Here is a 17736-nt window from a genome sequence, read left to right as displayed (position 1 = left end):
GGTTTATTCTATATGTAGTTTGTGTGCAAAAGCTTTAAGAAAGTTGAAAATAACTTCTAGTCAAGGAAAAAGATATTTGGGTTTTATACTCAGAATAACCACAGGATGTCACTGCAGCACTTTCATCATCACTAAAGCAAAGCACAAATTTTGAATTGCTTCCTGTAGTTCTAGTAGCTGAAAAACCCTAATGCTAAAGCCTTATTTAAAGCTATTCATAGTAATGAATTGTTATTAGCTTAATATTCTTCACAAAATATCTTTACATTACCAAAATAAACAAACAAAATATACTAACAAAAAAAGATGCCTAGATATTAAAAGGAAAAAAGAATTGATTTAATTGAACAAACATAATCCTTACAAACAAATAGGAAAGCATTAAAGGAGAGAACAAATAAGCAATATGATATAGATTAAACTTGAAAATACATTTCCAGAATCATTAGACTTTCAAAATTCTATAGGAAGAAAGTTTGGTACCATTCTCTTATCTATTTAAAGCCACCATCAGTCAACCTTTTCTCTTTCTTCAATTGTCTTCACAGGCATCACTTCTCCAAAACGAGGTGTGAACAACTGGTGACACAGAAATGACTTTAAGTTCCTTCTCCTTTAATCTTCATGATCACAAGAAGGAGAAAGTCTCAGTTCACTTAGAATGACATGAGCTTCTTACTCTATTTCACAAAACGCAGTCAAGCCTTGGGCATCAGTGTTTGCTAGAATCTAGTAAGACTGTTTTATTTTCACAGAATTTATATTTGTGTAATTAATTTTTAGCTTCTATTTATGTAATGCTTTTCAGCAGAAATAATTGTTTTACTTAGTGATATAAAGTGTTCCTATTAAAATGTTAAGTTAAAAAGAATCCATTAAAAATTGTTAAGAAAATATTACCGATAACTAGAAATGACAGGACTCCCGATGGTCGTTTCAACCCAAACCCACTGTCGATGAGTCGATTCTGCCTCACAGTGATCCTATAGGATAGAGCAGAACTGTGGCACAGGGTTTCCAAGGCTATAAATATTTACGTAAGCAGACTGCTTCATCTTTCTCCTGAGTGGCTGGTGGGTTCAAACTGCCTTCGTTTTGATTAGCAGCCAAATGCTTTAACCACTGTGTCACCAGAGCTGATGGTTCATATGATAGGAATGATTAAGGTCTGAGAAACACTGCCTTGAGTGAATCACACAAGTATGTGTAGACTTTTATTCAAAATACAGATTCCCATTAGAAGTAATGCAAAGAGTACAGAAAGGAGAAGTAGAACACATAAAATTACTAATTAGGGTCACTGTTGGATTCTCCTCAGGCATGCGTGCCCTAATTGGTTTTATGATTTGTTTTATGGCACTGAGAATATGTAGGTCAATGTCTATGGTTCATGGACAACAAGACATAAAATACAAATGCCTAAAAATTCAAACTGTATTAAAAAACTTTGCAAGGTAATAGCTACCCTCATTCTGTTTTTTTTTTTTTAATTGATTAAAAAAAAATCAGTGAATTAAGATTTCAGAGCCAAACAACACTCTTCTTAGGTACATATACATATTGTTGTCGTTGTTGTTTTGTGTCGTCGAGTCGGACCCCACTCATAGTAACCCCTCCTTGGGTTTCCGAGGCAGTATCACTACGGAAGTAGACTGCCCCATCTTTCTTCCGAGGAGTGGCTGGTGGATTTGAACCGCCAGCCTTCTGGTTAGCAGTCAAGTGCCTAAGGCATTAGGCTACCAGAGCTCCTTATACATATTAGAATTTTCTATTTATAAAGATTGAAAAAAAACAAAAACCAACAACTCTATTCTACCATCCTTCTCTACAGCTTTAACTAAAGGACACAGACTGATTGGAACATTTTAATGTTAAACTTTTACTGTCCCACAATGCATGAGCTCAGATTCTGACTTGAATTACTGCCTACTCTACTTAGTGTCAAAGTTGTGACTATAGGACTACTACTTCCTTACCCACAGAACAATGAAAATAACCTAACTGGTAATCTAAACACCAAACAAGAACAAAATTAGTGCCTAAGATATTTGACTGCTAACCAGAAGGCTGGCAGTTGAAGCCCACCAGCCTCGCCTTGGAAGGAAGATTGGGCAATCTATTTCCATAGAGATACTGCCTTGGAAACTCAAGGAAGGGGTGCCATGAGTTGCAATCGACTCAGCAGTGAATTTCTGTTTTTTTTTTTAATAGATGAGTAACTTGAACAACTTTCAAAGAATAATTTTAAGATGGAGGAATGCTTCTTTTCAACTAGGAGTTAACTCACTTATTTAGAGTACAAAAGAGCTCAGTATTTCTCAGGAAGTTTTTTTTTTGTTCTTATACAATGGTAAGTTAATGTAAAGTGAGCTTAAAACAGTCAGTGACAATTTCTGAACCACCATAATAAAAATGTGTCCTAAACTCAAGTTCTAATATATGTTTTCATTTAGCTTTAAACATTACTCTTACTACAGAATAGATATAATAAAAAAAACTCCTCTCATTTTATTTTATACAAAACAAAACCATAACATTTGTATGAGGTACAAGGTTTTACGAAGATACTATATCACTGAAGAAAATCAAATTTCTATACAACTATCTAAAAATCTAAGAAGACTTTAATCCCAGCATTAGAGAAGAGGAGTTCTAATAATCATTCCATAACAGACACAGAACTCTCATTACCACTTCTACAAAGCTTAGATGGTGTTTTCCATCTTTTAAATTTGTTGCCCCCTCTCTTCCCTGGAGTCTCCAACTCCTCAAGGCTTGGGCAGAGCAGAAGAAAAAAGCTTCCAGATTAATTTTTGACTAGTAGCAGGTTTCCAGTGAAACAAAAAATATGGTTGGTTAGCATGGACCCTGCAAAGTATAAAATGAATGGTAGATCTAGGAAAGCAAGTAAGATATTTTACTTACCATGAATACTAACTCTTTAATTAGTAAAAGTGATCATAATATCAGAAAGTTAAAAGTTATTATTTACTAGTTAAACACCATCATGTGCAAAAACATATAAAACAGCATAAAGTAAATAAGCAAAGACACAAACTTTCTTCTTTATAAATTAATATTCTTGAAGAGACAGGACACGTGGACAGACGGAGGTTATTTTGTTTGTGATCATGTTTTTTCAGAATATGAAGTGATAGTTTCTTGATTTTGGTAGGATCACACAGGATAACAGAAGCATGCCAAAGAGGAAGATATGGGAATGACAGGATTTTAGCCACTATCTAATGAACAATAATGAAGCCAGGAGAAGTTACAGCCAAGGCACTGGGGTTTACTGGTAACTCAGTTTTGCAGAATTCCTATGGTTATGATACCTTCTACCTGAGCCCTTATTGTGGCTCAAAAGGATTTAAAAATTACCCTCAATAACTGCAAACACCACAGTCACTGTGACTGGAGGAAATGATCCCATGAGTCTCCTGTCATTTTAAGGATAACTTCACAGAGTGATAAACAGTATAGGGAACCTTCATAAAATTCATTCATAAAACACTTACTAAGTGTCTACTAATGTGAAGATTCTGATAAATCCTATAAATGTATATGTTTATCAAAAAGAGCACCTCACATAAGAGGCCACACCAGCCATGGGTGGTCTGTTTTCTACTTCGGCTTAAATGAATGTATGTGGGTGCACGTGCATGAATACAATATTTTCTGTGAGACTGTTAGTTAAATAGATGAAATGTGAGATGTTCCTAGATGGTAGGAAGGTTATTAGGTACTAATGATAGAGGAGGTTATTTCAGCCATAAAGGTCATCACAAAGGATCCTAAAGGAAACAGAAAAGTCAGCTTGATTGATACAAAGGCAGTAAACAGAGGACAGGGCTGATGGATGATGTAGAGTAAGGCACAGTGGAGCTAAGAATGTGAGTCTGACTTTAGAACAAAGTTACAGGATTGGACATTAATTGTGAATTAACTGAAGTATGTGGAGTTACAGGTATGTGTGTATGTATAAATATTTATATTTATGAGTCATTTTTTTAAATTGATTGGAAGAGGGAAGATTGACGGTAATTCTGAAATAATGAAGTTGTACTAGGGTTTCAGCCATAGAGATGAACCAAATGCTAGCACCAGTGACTATAGCAGTTTATAAGTGTCTTAGAAAAGAGAGGGACTATTAAATATTTCTAAAAAACATTAAGTAACAGAGATTTTTATTTTAGCAGTATTGGAGTTACTATAAGTAGTACCTTTATTTGTAGTGTTTCTCCTTTATTGATTTTTCAAATCATAAAAATATGAAATAATTGCTGTAAGACTAATTGAACACTACCTAAGTAAGGTATAAAGATAAAAAAGTAAGAGCCTTTACTCTTCTCCCTCAGTACCTCCAAATCTCCCCAGGGGGTAACTACTGTTATTAAAAGTTTGTTTATCTTTTAAGATCTTTTGATATTCTCCTAAAATATATATTAATAGTGTATGTATCTGTACAGCATCATAATATTCGTATTGTTCACAATATGCTCTTTTACTTAATGTTACACATAATGGTCCACTTTTGAGTTTTCTTCGTGGTGCTGAATAGTTAACGATCCCAAGGGACGTTCTTTAGATAAGTCTGTTTGAGTAGAACTACAGTAGTAGCAACTGGTAAAACATAATCATTTAACTAACCTGCAGCCATATCCTAATTAAAAAAACATAGCACACTATCATTATCATCTATAATATAGCACTTATCTTTTTAAAGTATCATTCAATTGTAATCAAAATAGTACCAAGTCTGAGGTTAGGCACAGTGCTCCTCATATTATCTGCATATGAATTTTCTTTAATACAATATGACTTACGACACTTGTAAAGCTGCATTTATTTCCTTGAGTAGCTCGTTAGTCTTATTAAAATCTGCCCGCATGATATTTTTCTCTCTGAGGTGGTCTGCTGTCATGACATCCAGCTCTTTTTCAAGTCTCTTGTTTAAATCTTGTTCATGCAACCTGTTTATTTTTAGTTAAGAAAATGTTATTCTGAAATCAAGCTTTCAAAACTTTCTATACTCTACCAGAAATGGTCTTAGGTATTCAAAAAAAAAAAACAGCCCACTGCCATCCAGTAGAGTCCAACTCCTAGTGATCCTATAGGACAGAACAGAACTGCCTCATAGGATTTTCAAGGCTGTGAATCTTTACAGAGCCAGACTGCTATATCTTTCTCCTGCAGAGCAGCTGGTGGGTTCAAACTGCTGATCTTTCACTTAGCAGCCAAGTGCTTTAACCAGCTCACCACCAGGACTCCATGATTTGGGTATAATACATAGAAAAATGAATGGAAATAGCCTAGATCAAACTACTTACTTTAATCTTCTAGCTTGTTAAAGTTGTCTCCTTTAATGCTTTTTATTTTATAAAAATAACATTTAAAAAAGATTTTAGTATATTATTTACAATATTCAAAGTGAATGAATACATACAAATCATCTAAAACAAACATTTCATGTATATTCTGGATTATAATACAGTCAAATAAAGTGAAAAATGGTCTTCTGTATCTTACTAGAAGGGAGATCTAGCTATAAAAACAGGCATGTATTACTAAATATTATGACAAGTCTTTCAGATAACACTGCACATTTCTTCTGTTGTGATTAAATAGCATACCTCATCTGTTGGTTAGATTCACTTCGTATTCTGAGTACTTCTTTCCCCTTAAATTCCAGTTCTTTGGTTAGAGCGTTTATATTCTCATGAAGGTGCTGCACCTCTTTATCCAAATCAGAGATGTGATGCTCCCTGTGCCTTAACTCCTCTTGCAGATCTGTTATTCTGCACATGTGCTCCTGACTCTGCAGAATACAAATACCTCTTCAAAGTTTTCTACATATTTGTTTTCTGGGTCTATTTAGGAGAGGGTAAATGACAAACTGGAATGTTTAATGTACCCATTCTGACATTGCTTCAATGCAAAACTGCTGAAACAAGATAAGCTCAGGGTCTCTCCTCTTTCCATATATTTAAAAAAATGTTTTATGGGAGACATGGCACCAATAACGTCCAGGCTATTGGGGATCCAAATGATCATAAAAGCACATTCCCCGCATTTTACAGATGAGGAAACCAATACCCCAAAGGATAGTCTGTCCAAGAACGATATATAAGCAGTGTCAGAGCTAAGGTTAGAACACAGGGCTTTTATATACTAAGTGAGTTATATGGATTGTCCTTTAGTCTAAATGAACCTGCATCTATAGAGGCCCTCCCCCAACCCACATATCCACCCACACACATGTGTCCCATGGCTTAGAAAGTAGACTTTGTCTGTTCAATGATACTCCAGCAGTTAGCTTGAGAGCTTTTTTGGAGGTTCTAGCAGGGGACTGGAGCTGCTCATATACCCCTTGACCGAAGGATAGTCCTCTTCTAGCAGGAGGGACACACATGAAGAAGTGAGGAAAGAAGGGGACACCTGCCTGACTAGCCAGATCAGCTGAATCAGCCTTGGCAGTCAGTGGGGTGATAGATGTCAGAGCCAGACTGCCCTTGCATCCTCCAGCAGTTGCCTTAGCTGGCAGGTAAGTTCTTCTGTTTTCTTAGAAGTCACTGTTCTACAATAAGTTCTGCAGGTCTAGACATTGTCAATTTCACTGTAGGCATAGCTCTTGTGGTATTATGCCTAAGGCATTTGACTGTTAACCAGAAGGCTGGCGGTTCAAACCCACAGCCACTCCTCAGAAGGAAGACTGGGCAATCTACTTCCGTAAGATACCACCTTGGAACCCAAGGAGGGGTCACTAGGAGTCGGAACTGACTCAACAGCAGTGAGTTTTGTTTTTTTGGTTTTGCTAGTTGAAAATGAGTATAATTTTCCTCCATGGTTATGAGTTGGCTCATTTAAAACTTGTAGTAATGAAGAGAAAATCTGGGATGCTCATTGAATGTAGTTAAAAATTAACAAAGTGAAAGTCACAAATCTAATAAACTAATAATTGTCTTTCCTGCACGATGCTAAAAAGAGCATGCATTCACACATTCAAAATCATTTATCTAATTAAAGGAAAGTACACTTGGTTAGAGGAGCCATGGTGGTGCAGTAGTTAAAGCACTCAGCTGCTAACTGAAAGATTTGAACCCATAGCCATTCTGCAGAAGAAATATATGGCAGCCCTGCTTCTGTAACAATTTACAGCTTTGGAAACCCTATGGTTCTACTCTGTCCAATAGGGTCACTATGAGTTGGAATCAACTCAATAGCAGTGGATGGGATATTTGGTCAAAGAGCACAGTTTAAAAAGTATGAACAATAGCTGTCCTAGGGTTATATGGAAATAGAAATTATCTTTTTTCTTCCTGGGACCTGCTTCTTCTAAAGCTGTGCTATCCAACATGGCTGTTTACATCTAAGTTAATTTTCAATTCTTAATTAAAAATTGAAAATTCAGTTTCTCAGTTGAATTAGTCATATTTAGCCCATATGGCTAGTGACTCAAAAAACCAAACTCATTGCTGTAGAGTTGATTCCACTCACAGTGACCCCTCCTTGGGTTTCTGGGGCAGTATCACTATGAAAGTAGATTGCCCAACCCTCCTTCCGAGAAGTGGCTAGTGGCTTTGAACAACCAGCCTTCTGGTTAGCAGTCAAATATCTTAGGCATTACGCCACCAGAACTCTTTGGCTAGTGACTACTATAGTGGACTTATCCAATATGTGATAGTGACTACTTACACTCACTCACTCACTCACTGCTGTTGAGTCAGATCCGACTCATAGAGACCCCTCCTTGGGTTTCTGAGGTGGTATCACTACGGAAGTAGATTGCCCCATCTTCCTTCCGAGGAGTGGCTGGTGGGTTTGAATCGCCAGCCTTCTGGTTAGCAGCCAAATGCCTTCAGCACTATGCTACTACAGGTCCTTAATGACTGCTTATATAAAAAAAACATTCACTGCTGTCAAGTCAATTTGACTCATAGCAATCCCTCCTTGGATTTCTGAGGCAGTATCTCTATGGAAATAGATTGCCCAGTCTTCCTTCTGAGGAGTGGCTGGTAGGTTTGAACCACCAGCCTTTTAGTTAGCAGTCAAATGCCTTAGGCACTATGCCACCAGAGATTCATTATCATGAAAAGTTCTATTGGACATTACTGTTTTATAGTATTCTGTCCTCAGTCTTCATATTATTTACATTTTATTATTCATGTTCTCAAGATGAAAGTAAAATTTAAAATAGTCAATTAAAAGTTCTTAAGATAACCTACATGCAGAACACCTACCCCAAGGTGAGGCACCCACCTACGCTAGGGAGATGCACCCCTTAGATCAATCAGCCATGAGGCATCAGAGGGGCACCATTCACATAGAGGGAAAGCTGCACAGATAGGAATTCATGGATAAGAAGGGTACAGGGAGGCGGGTAATCACAGGGAGGAGAGCTTTTTATAATCGGGGAGGGTAACTGGGGCCATGAAATCACAAGTTCATGAATTGTTGAATGTGAAACAAATCTGCTTTGTAAATTTGTACTCCGAGCACAATAAATAAATAAATAAAAGCTCTTAAGAGAAAATGTAATTTCATGGCCAATATACACTAAGGTCAAATTATTTATTTCTCTTTAAAAAAAAAACTCTTCAATAAGGATAGTATATAATAACTAGTGAAAAAATAAGTTATTACAAAATAAATTTGAGAAAAATTGTGACCATTCAGTTTATTCACATTTAAGAAATCTTCACAGAACAGAATGTTATTTACCTGTCTTCTGCTGATGTCTATGCTTCTTTCTAGTTCCATTTTAGCAGCTGCCATTTCCTGATGATGACTATGGCGTAACAAATCAATTGCAGCTGCATGTTGATGGTTTAGTTCTGAGCGTAAGGAAGCTGGTAGCCAGGGAATAAAACAGGTTTAGCATATTTTAAAATATTATTAATACCTTAGATAAAGATTGTAAAAGTCACAGAACATTATTATTTTAAATAAGGGCAGTTGTATATGCCTATTAAATATTACCCACCACAAATTTTGTCAGTTTGTTATACTGTGGTGACTTGCATGTTGCTATGATACTGGGAGCTATGCCACCATATTTTAAATACCAGCAGGGTTACTCATGGAGGACAGGTTTTAGCAGAGCTTTGAGACTAAGACAAACGAGGAAAAAGGCCTGGTGATCGACTTTTTAAAATAAGCCAATGAAAACCTATGGATCACAATTGAATACTGTCCTGTACAGTGCTGGAAGATCTGCCCACTAGGTCGGGCAGCACTCAAAATACAGTGGCTGGAACAATGGACTTGAGCATACCAGCAATCCTGACGATGGCGTGGGGCTGGACAGTGTTTCATTCTGTTGTAGGGTGGGTCACCATGAATTGGAGCTGACTCAATGGCAACTAACAACCACCATTACAGTAAAGCAGGCTTCAGAACAAAGAAAATTACCAGAGATAGTGTGACATTATATGATCAAACAAAGGTCAATTCCTCAAGAATATATAGCAATCCACAATCATATATATATATATATATATATATATATATATACACACACACACACACACACACACACACACACACACACACATATATACACACACACATACATACATATATACACACACACACACGTTATATATATATACATACATATACACACATGTTATATATACATATGTTACATATATATACACACATGTTTTATATATATGTATACATATGTACTAAACAACAAAGTTACAAAATATATGAAGCAAAAAACAGATAGAATTATAGTTGGAGACATTAACACTTCTCTTTCAACACCTAGATGGGAAATCATCAAGCACACAGAAGAATTCAATAACAACACCAATCAACAGAATCTAATAAAAATTTATAGGACACTCCAGTCAACAATAGCACCATATACATATTTTTCAAGTGCCCATGGAACACATACCAAATAGATCACAAGGTGGACCTAAAATAAACCTCGACAAATTTTAAATAATTTAGTTCATAGAATGTGTTCTCCAATCACAATGGAATCAAACTAGAAATCAGTAACATAAAGACAACAAAGAAATTCCCAAACATTTGCCAAGTAGTAACATACTTTTAAATAATCCATGGATCAAAGGAAGCAAAAAAAAACCACATTAAAGAATGAAAATGAAAATCCATCATATCATAATTTGTGGAGCACAGATAAGGCAGTACTATAAGAGAAATGTATAGTACTAAATGCAAACATTAGAAAAGAGAAAAAGTCTCAAATCAATAATCTAAGCTTGCATTTCAAGAATTTAGTAAAAGAAGAACAAACAAAGCCCAAAGCAAAAAGAGAGAAGGAAATAATAAAAAGCAGGAATTAATGAAATTTTAAACAAACATAATAGAGAAAATACACAAAACAAAGAACTGGCTCTTTGAAAACACCAATAAAATTGACAAATATCTGGCAGAAAAGAAAAAAGAGGTTGTCATAAAATACTAGTAGTATCAGGAGTGAAATGAGGTCTATCAGTACAGACCCTACAGACATCAAAAGATAGTAAGAAAATAGTATGGACAACTCTGCCTACATACATTCGACAGCACAAACTAGTACAGTTCATCAAATATGAAATAGATAATTTGAATAGCCTCAAAACTATTAAGGAAATTGAATTCATTATTTAAAACTCCTAAAAAGAAATCTCCAAGCCCAGGTAGTTTTATGGGAGAATTCTACCAAATATTTAAGGAAGAATTAATACAGATTCTACAGAATCTCTTGCAGAAAATAGTGAACACTTTCCACTTCATTTTATAAGCAAATATTACCCTGATACCAAAACTAGACAAAGAGTACAAGAAAATTACAGAAAAATATCACTAATAAATATTGTAAAAATCTTTTAAAATATTAGTAAATAAAACTCATCAATATATAAGAAGAATTATACATATGATCAAGTGGGGTTTATTCCACAAGGATGCAAGGTTGGTTCAGTATCGAAAAACCAATCAGTGTAATACACCATGTTAACATACCAAAAAATAAATATCACATGGTCATATCAATCAATGCAGAAAAAGCATTTGACAAAATTCAACAATAAAAACTCTTAGAAAAATAGGAATAGAGGGGAACTTCCTCAACTTAATAAAGGCAGAAAAAGCATTTGACAAAATTCAACAATAAAAACTCTTAGAAAAATAGGAATAGAGAGGAACTTCCTCAACTTAATAAAGGATATTTACAAAAAAAAAAAAAAAAACCTGTAGTGAACCTTACATTTAATGATGAAAGACTGAATGATTTCCAATTAAGATCAGGAGTGAGGCAAGGATATCCATCTTCTCACTTTCTTTTAAAATAGTACTAAAAGTTCTAGCCAGTGCATAAGACAAGAAAAGGAAGTAAGGGCACTACAGACTGTGTGTGTGTAAAACTGTCCCTATTTGCAGATGACATGAATGTCTATATAGGAATCCAAAGGAATCTACAAAAAAAGCCTAGAACTAATAAGTGAGTTCAGAATGGTCACACAACTTAAGATAAACATACAAAAATAAATTCTATTTCTACATACTAGCAATGAATACACAGACACAAAAAATACCATTTATAGTCACTCAAAAGAAAAAGAAATGTTTAGATGTAAATCTAACAAGATATGTACAGGATTAAATGTTAAAAACTAACAATGAGGATGAAAAAAATCAAAGATCTAAATAAAGGGAGAAGCAGACAATTTTTGGTGGATTGAAAGACTAATCAGAAGAAAAATGTCATTTCTCCCCAAATTGATACACAGGTTTAATGCAATCCTACATATCTCCAGATATAGAGATTATTGTAAAATTTATATGGAAAGACAACAAAATTAGACTAGCTAAAACAATTTGCAAAAGAAAAATAAAGTTGAAGGAATCAGTCTACTTGATTTCAAGATATTATATAGCTATAGACTGTGTGGTACGGGTCAAGAGACAGATATATAGATCAATGGAAAAGAAGAGCAAACTCAGAAATATGCCCACACAAATATGCCCAACTGATAGTAACAAAGATCCAAAGGTAATTCAACGAAGGAACAATAGCTTTTTCAAGTGGTGCTGGAGCAAAAGGATATACATAAACAAAAATGAACTTTGACTTAAGTCTCCTACCTTATATGAAAATTACCTCTAAATTTAACTTGAATGTATAAAGTAAAATTATAAAACCTTTAGGAAAAAACAGAGGAGATCTTCAGAATCTAGGTCCAGGCAAAGAGTTAACTGTGGTATATCCACACCATGGAATAAGACTCAGTAACAAAAAGCAACACACTAACAATACATGAAACAACCTAGATGAAATTTTAAAGAATTATGCTGAGTGAAAAAAACCTCAATCCCAAAAGTTTACACACTGTATAATTCCACTATTTATATAAAATTGTTATAAAAGACAAAATTATAGAAATGGAGAAAAGACTAGTGGTTGTCAGCAGTTAAAGGAGGGAGAAGAGGGAAGTGGGTGTTGCAGTAAAAGGGTAATTTCAAGGATCTTTGTGGTGATGAAAATGTTCTGTATCTTGAAGGGATAAATGTCAATATCCTGTTTGTGATATTATAAGATGTTATCACTGGGGAACTCTGTGTAAAGGATACATAGGCTCTTTGCATTATTTCTTACAACTGCATGTAAATACACAGTTATCCCAAAATAAACATTTTAAGTTACAAAAAGGCAAAACTGTCCTTTTATCAACAAAGAGGTAGTTAAATCCCCTTTCAGTGGATTGAAGAATAGCTCCAGCATTTGGTTTGGCTTTACCTCTCCTAAGGAGCTCTGGTGGCATAGTACCTAAGGCATTTGACTGCTAACCAGAAGGCTGGTGGTTCAAACCCACCAGCCACTCCATGGAAGGAAGACTGGGCAGTCTACTTCTGTAAAGATTTACCACTTCAGAAACCCAAAGGGCATCACTATGAGTTGGAATTGATTTGATGGCCGTGAGTTTGGTTTAGTTTTGGTTCCCTCTCCTCACACAGCTGTGGAAAGCGTGTGCTTCCCTGTGGCATCACTCTGCAAAGGCTACCTCTGCATTGGACTGTGAGCTACTGGAGTGCAAATACAGAGCAACAGTTCATTTTTAATTCCTTTGGTTTAGCACAATCTCTAGCACCTAGTAAGCATTCCATAATTTTGGATAAATGTTTGGCAGACATTGAATGACAGAGAGTAGCATCACTGGAAGTTGCTCACATAGCCAGAGTACAGAGAGAGTTGAGCTGCTCCTACTTTGTTGTTTGTGTTCTACCCATTCTGGTTCATGATACCCCTCATCTTTTGGTAACACTGAATAAAGTATGCAGCATACACAAATATTCATGTTGATGTTTTAAAACTTTGTGAATTTGTTGAACGTGAAATGAAAGAATGTACAAATAAAGATGGTAATATTATAATCCTTCCAAAATACCAAGCATAGCCTTTCCTTCATCTTCCAATTCAAACCGAAGAGTCTGCAGTTCCTGTTCCATTTCTATCCTGAAACCCTCCATTGACTCTCTGTGTGCATCTTTCAATGACTGAAGCTCTGCAGAATGTTTTTGTTGTAAATGGTTTTCAAGAGCCTAGAACAGGAGAAACAAATTAAAATTATAATGCCAGAATATAGGAAGGAAAATGTAAAATAATAGAAAATAGTTACTAAAACTCATTTTTAAAGAAATACTAGACATTTTTGGTTCATTTTTAAGAAAATTAGATATAAAATAATCTAGAGTCACTTCAGTAGGACAGGATAAACTAATCACAGTGAAACCAGTTTGATTCTATGTGTTTTGTTTGCACTGGAAATACAGATCCTTTACCTAAAGCAGTTTTCAAATGAAGACATTTTCTAAAGCTGCTAAGGAGTGTAAAATAACTAAAATTAATGAATAATTCCTTTGTGTACACAAACTTAGATGTAGGAAAGAGGAAGAGAAGGACATTAACAAGAAAAGATCTCTTGCAGATTAGGAAAAAGAGAGATGAAAGCTTTTATAACTAAAGCCCTATCAAATATTTTATAGCTATTTTTATAGCCATTCTTCACTTCCACACATGTGGACAGAAGCAAAAGCTCTGTGAGTAGGTAACTGGGAAATAAACGAAAGTTTTCATGTGATTATCTTAAAAAGCTAACCAGACAGAACAGACTACATGTGGCAAAGACTAAGAAGCTATATAGCCATGGGAGAAAAAATAGAGCTCAGGGTACGTAAAGGTTGAACTTTTTGCCAACAAGGTGTTTTTAAAAATATAATCTATAACATGAAAGATTTCTGAGAAAGATACTATAATTCAGGGTGTATTTCTTTGAACATTACTCTATAGGACTATTTTTTAAAAATTAGTATTTAGCTATTTGAGTTCATTCTTTTAAAAGTATTTCATTTCTGAAACATAAAGTATGAGTTTTTTGAAAACAGGTTAAATAAAGGACTTTTATTTTAGACCATGTTATTGATGTAGCTTGTCTACCTAAAGACAGTACATTAAAACTGCAGGTTCTGATTTTTGGTGAAGAATGATTTAAGTTCATAAAAGATATAAAAAATTAAAGTATTGACATGAGAGCTTATGTGTTATTTTGAATCATAAATGATATCCAATGGATAATTATTTAGTGATGTAAGCATATCTAATTTTTTTTTCTTTTTTAATTGTGATTTGGGTGAAAGTTTACAAAGCAAATTCATTTCCCATACAGCAGTTCATACACATCTTGTTTCATGACATTTGGTAATCCCCATAAATGTAACAGCTCTTTTCCTACTTCCTGTGGTTACCTATTCCCTGTGTCCTCCTTTCCTATGCATTCCTGCCCTTTGAACTATCTCCCTGTGCAAATACTGCCCTTCTGATCTCCCATGATGGACTGTTCCAAGGAGTGTACCTACCTGGTGTAAATGTTAACACACCTAATTTTTAACCAAAGAAACTTTCTTGACTTTCTGGACAAGATGAATAGAATGTAACTTATTATACTGGCAAGTTAATTGTCTTAAAAAATACGACTTTTTCAATATTATTATTTTTATTAAAAGTACATATTAAAAAAATATTTTTTAATAATATACCATTTTTTAAAATAGTGCCTGTACCTAAGTAAAGGATTAAGGAACACCTTAAGCTGGTAATGACTATACACCTTCTTCTCTCTTACCACCATGGTTACATTCCAAAGACTAGATCATTATGTGAAAATTAGTATTACACAAAAATGCAGGATGATCACAACAGATCACAAGATGGAGGATGATTACATCATTACATAAATGCCAAGACACTGAGAATCATGGCCCAGCCAAGTTGACACTTATTCTTAACCATCACAGCCAGCATTACTCTTGCCCCATACCTCTGTGTTCATTACTTCCAGACATATATTGTTAAGGCATAGAATAGTGGGAAAGATTTTTTACTATCATCATAAATGCAAAATGTCAGATAACAAGAGAGTTGATAAGTAAGGAATAGGTATATATGGCAAAAACTGTTGTTCTATTAGATCTTTATTATAAGATCCTTGGAAGAAATTTAAAAACTGTTAAGAAATGAATTAAACGAAACTTAATCTTATAGTGCCTAAGGCACATGACTGCTAACCAGAAGGCTGGAGGTTCAAACCCACCAGCCACTCTTTGGAAGGAAGGTTGGGCAATCTACTTCTGTAGAGACACTGCCTCGGAAACCCAAGGAGGGGTCACTATGGGTTGAATCAACGCAATGGCAGTGAATCTGGGTTTTTTTTTTTTTTTTTTTTTTGCTTTAAGATTATGTCAAATTAACATTTTAACTCAGAACTGAATATAAGGAGATCTGGGCACATAATATGATTAATCCAATTTATTTAAGTATCCTCTGACTGAGTTGTTGTGTCACTGCTTTTCATAGCCTTTGGGATGATATATAAAGGAACTATACTATTTAAAAACATTTCCAACTTAATTTCATTGTGAATTTTGTATGGGAAAAACAAGTGTATAAAAAAAGAAATCTATTTTAAAATAGAAATGTATCCAATCTATACATATTCCTGGGGAGCTCTCCTAAGGCATTTGATTGCTAATCAGAAGGGTGGCAGTTCAAACCCACCAACCACTCCTCAGAAAGACTGGGCAATCTACTTCCGTAGAGATACCGTTTCAGAAACCCAAAGAGAGGCTGCTATGAGCCAGAATCAGTATGTTTCTTTTATGTAGTTCAAGACTAAAAGAGAAAAATTTAAATGTAAAGAATGGCTATTTTAAGGATAAAATGGTACAAAATGATTAGAGTGGTTACAGATCAGTGGAACCATGCTAAAAGATCTAACTGAATTATTTGGTCACTGTAACCACCTGTATGACAAGCCAAAAGGTATATTAGTCTCATCTTTGGAATTTTAGCATTTTGGTGGGAAACAAAACGTTGGTATTAGTCTGCTATACTGTTAATTAGTGTATGTATTTTGTCACTACCAGAAGCCACATCTGGAAAAACACACTTAAATAAAGCAATATATGGTATCTTTTTGAACAAAAAATGAGTTATCAAGAATATAAAGGCTAATTAATTATTGGGCTGTTAGAATACATTTGAACATTAAACATTAAACTTACTCGTTGTTCCTTTTCCTTTTCTTCTTCCATAGTTTGAAATGCGAGGACATGAGCCTCTTTTAAGGACTTATGTCTTTGCTGATGTTGCTCCTCCAATTCTTCAAGTTCTTGTGTAAGCCGTTGTCGTTCTTGTGTAAACTGGGCTTGCAGTTGCTGCAAAGAAGTCTGAGACTGGGAAAGCTGCATCTCCAGGTTCTGTTTCAGCAAGGAAATCTATGCCACAGAATGGTACCAATGAAAAAGAAATACAAGGCATATTTCACAACCTGCCAATCTAAGGGGAAAAAAGCATTTCCAAGACATTAACAATATTAAAATATTTAAGTAAATTTCCACTTAAAAAGTTTTATAGTATCATAAACATCTAACCTTTAGAGAGCAAAACTTTTTATTTTCAGTAATTACCTCCAGGAGCTCTGGTAGCATAGTGCCTAACGCACTTGACTGCTAACCATAAGGCCAGTGGTTCAAACCTACCACCAGCCACTCCTTGGAAGGAAGGTTGGGCAATCTACTTCTGCAGTGATACCGCCTTGGAAACCCAAGGAGGGGTTGCTATGAGTCGGGTCTGACTCGATGGCAAATAACAACAAAAACAATTACCTCCAACTCCAAAACAGACTATTTAGTTGGTTTAAGTTTGTAGACTGACTGAAGAATATTGCAGCCCACATTTGGAAATAAAATGAACACCTTTGTTGCATGGCAATAAAATATTCATAATGTGAAGTATAACAGAAGACAACAAAATGTTATTTGTTAGGTTTTGGCCTTGTCAAAGAGACAGTAGGAAAATTTAAAGTTATGTGTGAGGTATTAAACAGGAGTCGTTAAGACCACGGGCTGTGAGTTAAAATCTTGGCTCTGTGCTTGTTAGTATCAAAAGCTCTTTGGCCTGTGGTGACAACTAAGTGTGTTACTATACATAGATTACTTATAGTAATGCCTGGGACAGAGTACATACACAATAATGTTAACTAACATTATCTGAAACTTAAAAAACTACTATCTAAAAGGTATGTCAATTCATATTTTAGAATCCTTGTATAGAAGAAAAAAGATTTTTATTTTTGAATTTTGACTTATTTCAAAAGGAATTGAAAACCTTTAAGCTTTTTTTAAAAAAATCACAAATATCCCACAATCCTCTAGTTTTAT

At 34.9% G+C, this 17736-nt stretch overlaps 1 protein-coding gene across 1 annotated transcript in view; it reads right to left on the bottom strand.

The window, feature by feature from the left end:
• FAM184A (family with sequence similarity 184 member A) overlaps positions 1-17736 on the bottom strand; it is a 205983-nt gene that overhangs the window by 8009 nt on the left and 180238 nt on the right. The window contains exons 10-14 of the mRNA XM_007954187.2: positions 16579-16791; positions 13407-13560; positions 8722-8849; positions 5634-5818; positions 4827-4973 (exon numbers count right to left, since the gene is read on the bottom strand). Of these exons, the coding sequence (XP_007952378.1) occupies positions 4827-4973; positions 5634-5818; positions 8722-8849; positions 13407-13560; positions 16579-16791 (827 nt within the window). The remainder of the gene's footprint in view (positions 1-4826; positions 4974-5633; positions 5819-8721; positions 8850-13406; positions 13561-16578; positions 16792-17736) is intronic.

Source organism: Orycteropus afer, unplaced genomic scaffold, assembly GCF_000298275.1.
Source record: "Orycteropus afer afer isolate SDZICR_OR568_19922 unplaced genomic scaffold, OryAfe1.0 scaffold00441, whole genome shotgun sequence".
NCBI classification, from domain to species: Eukaryota; Metazoa; Chordata; class Mammalia; order Tubulidentata; family Orycteropodidae; genus Orycteropus; species Orycteropus afer.
This window is presented reverse-complemented; position numbering and strand designations above follow the sequence as displayed.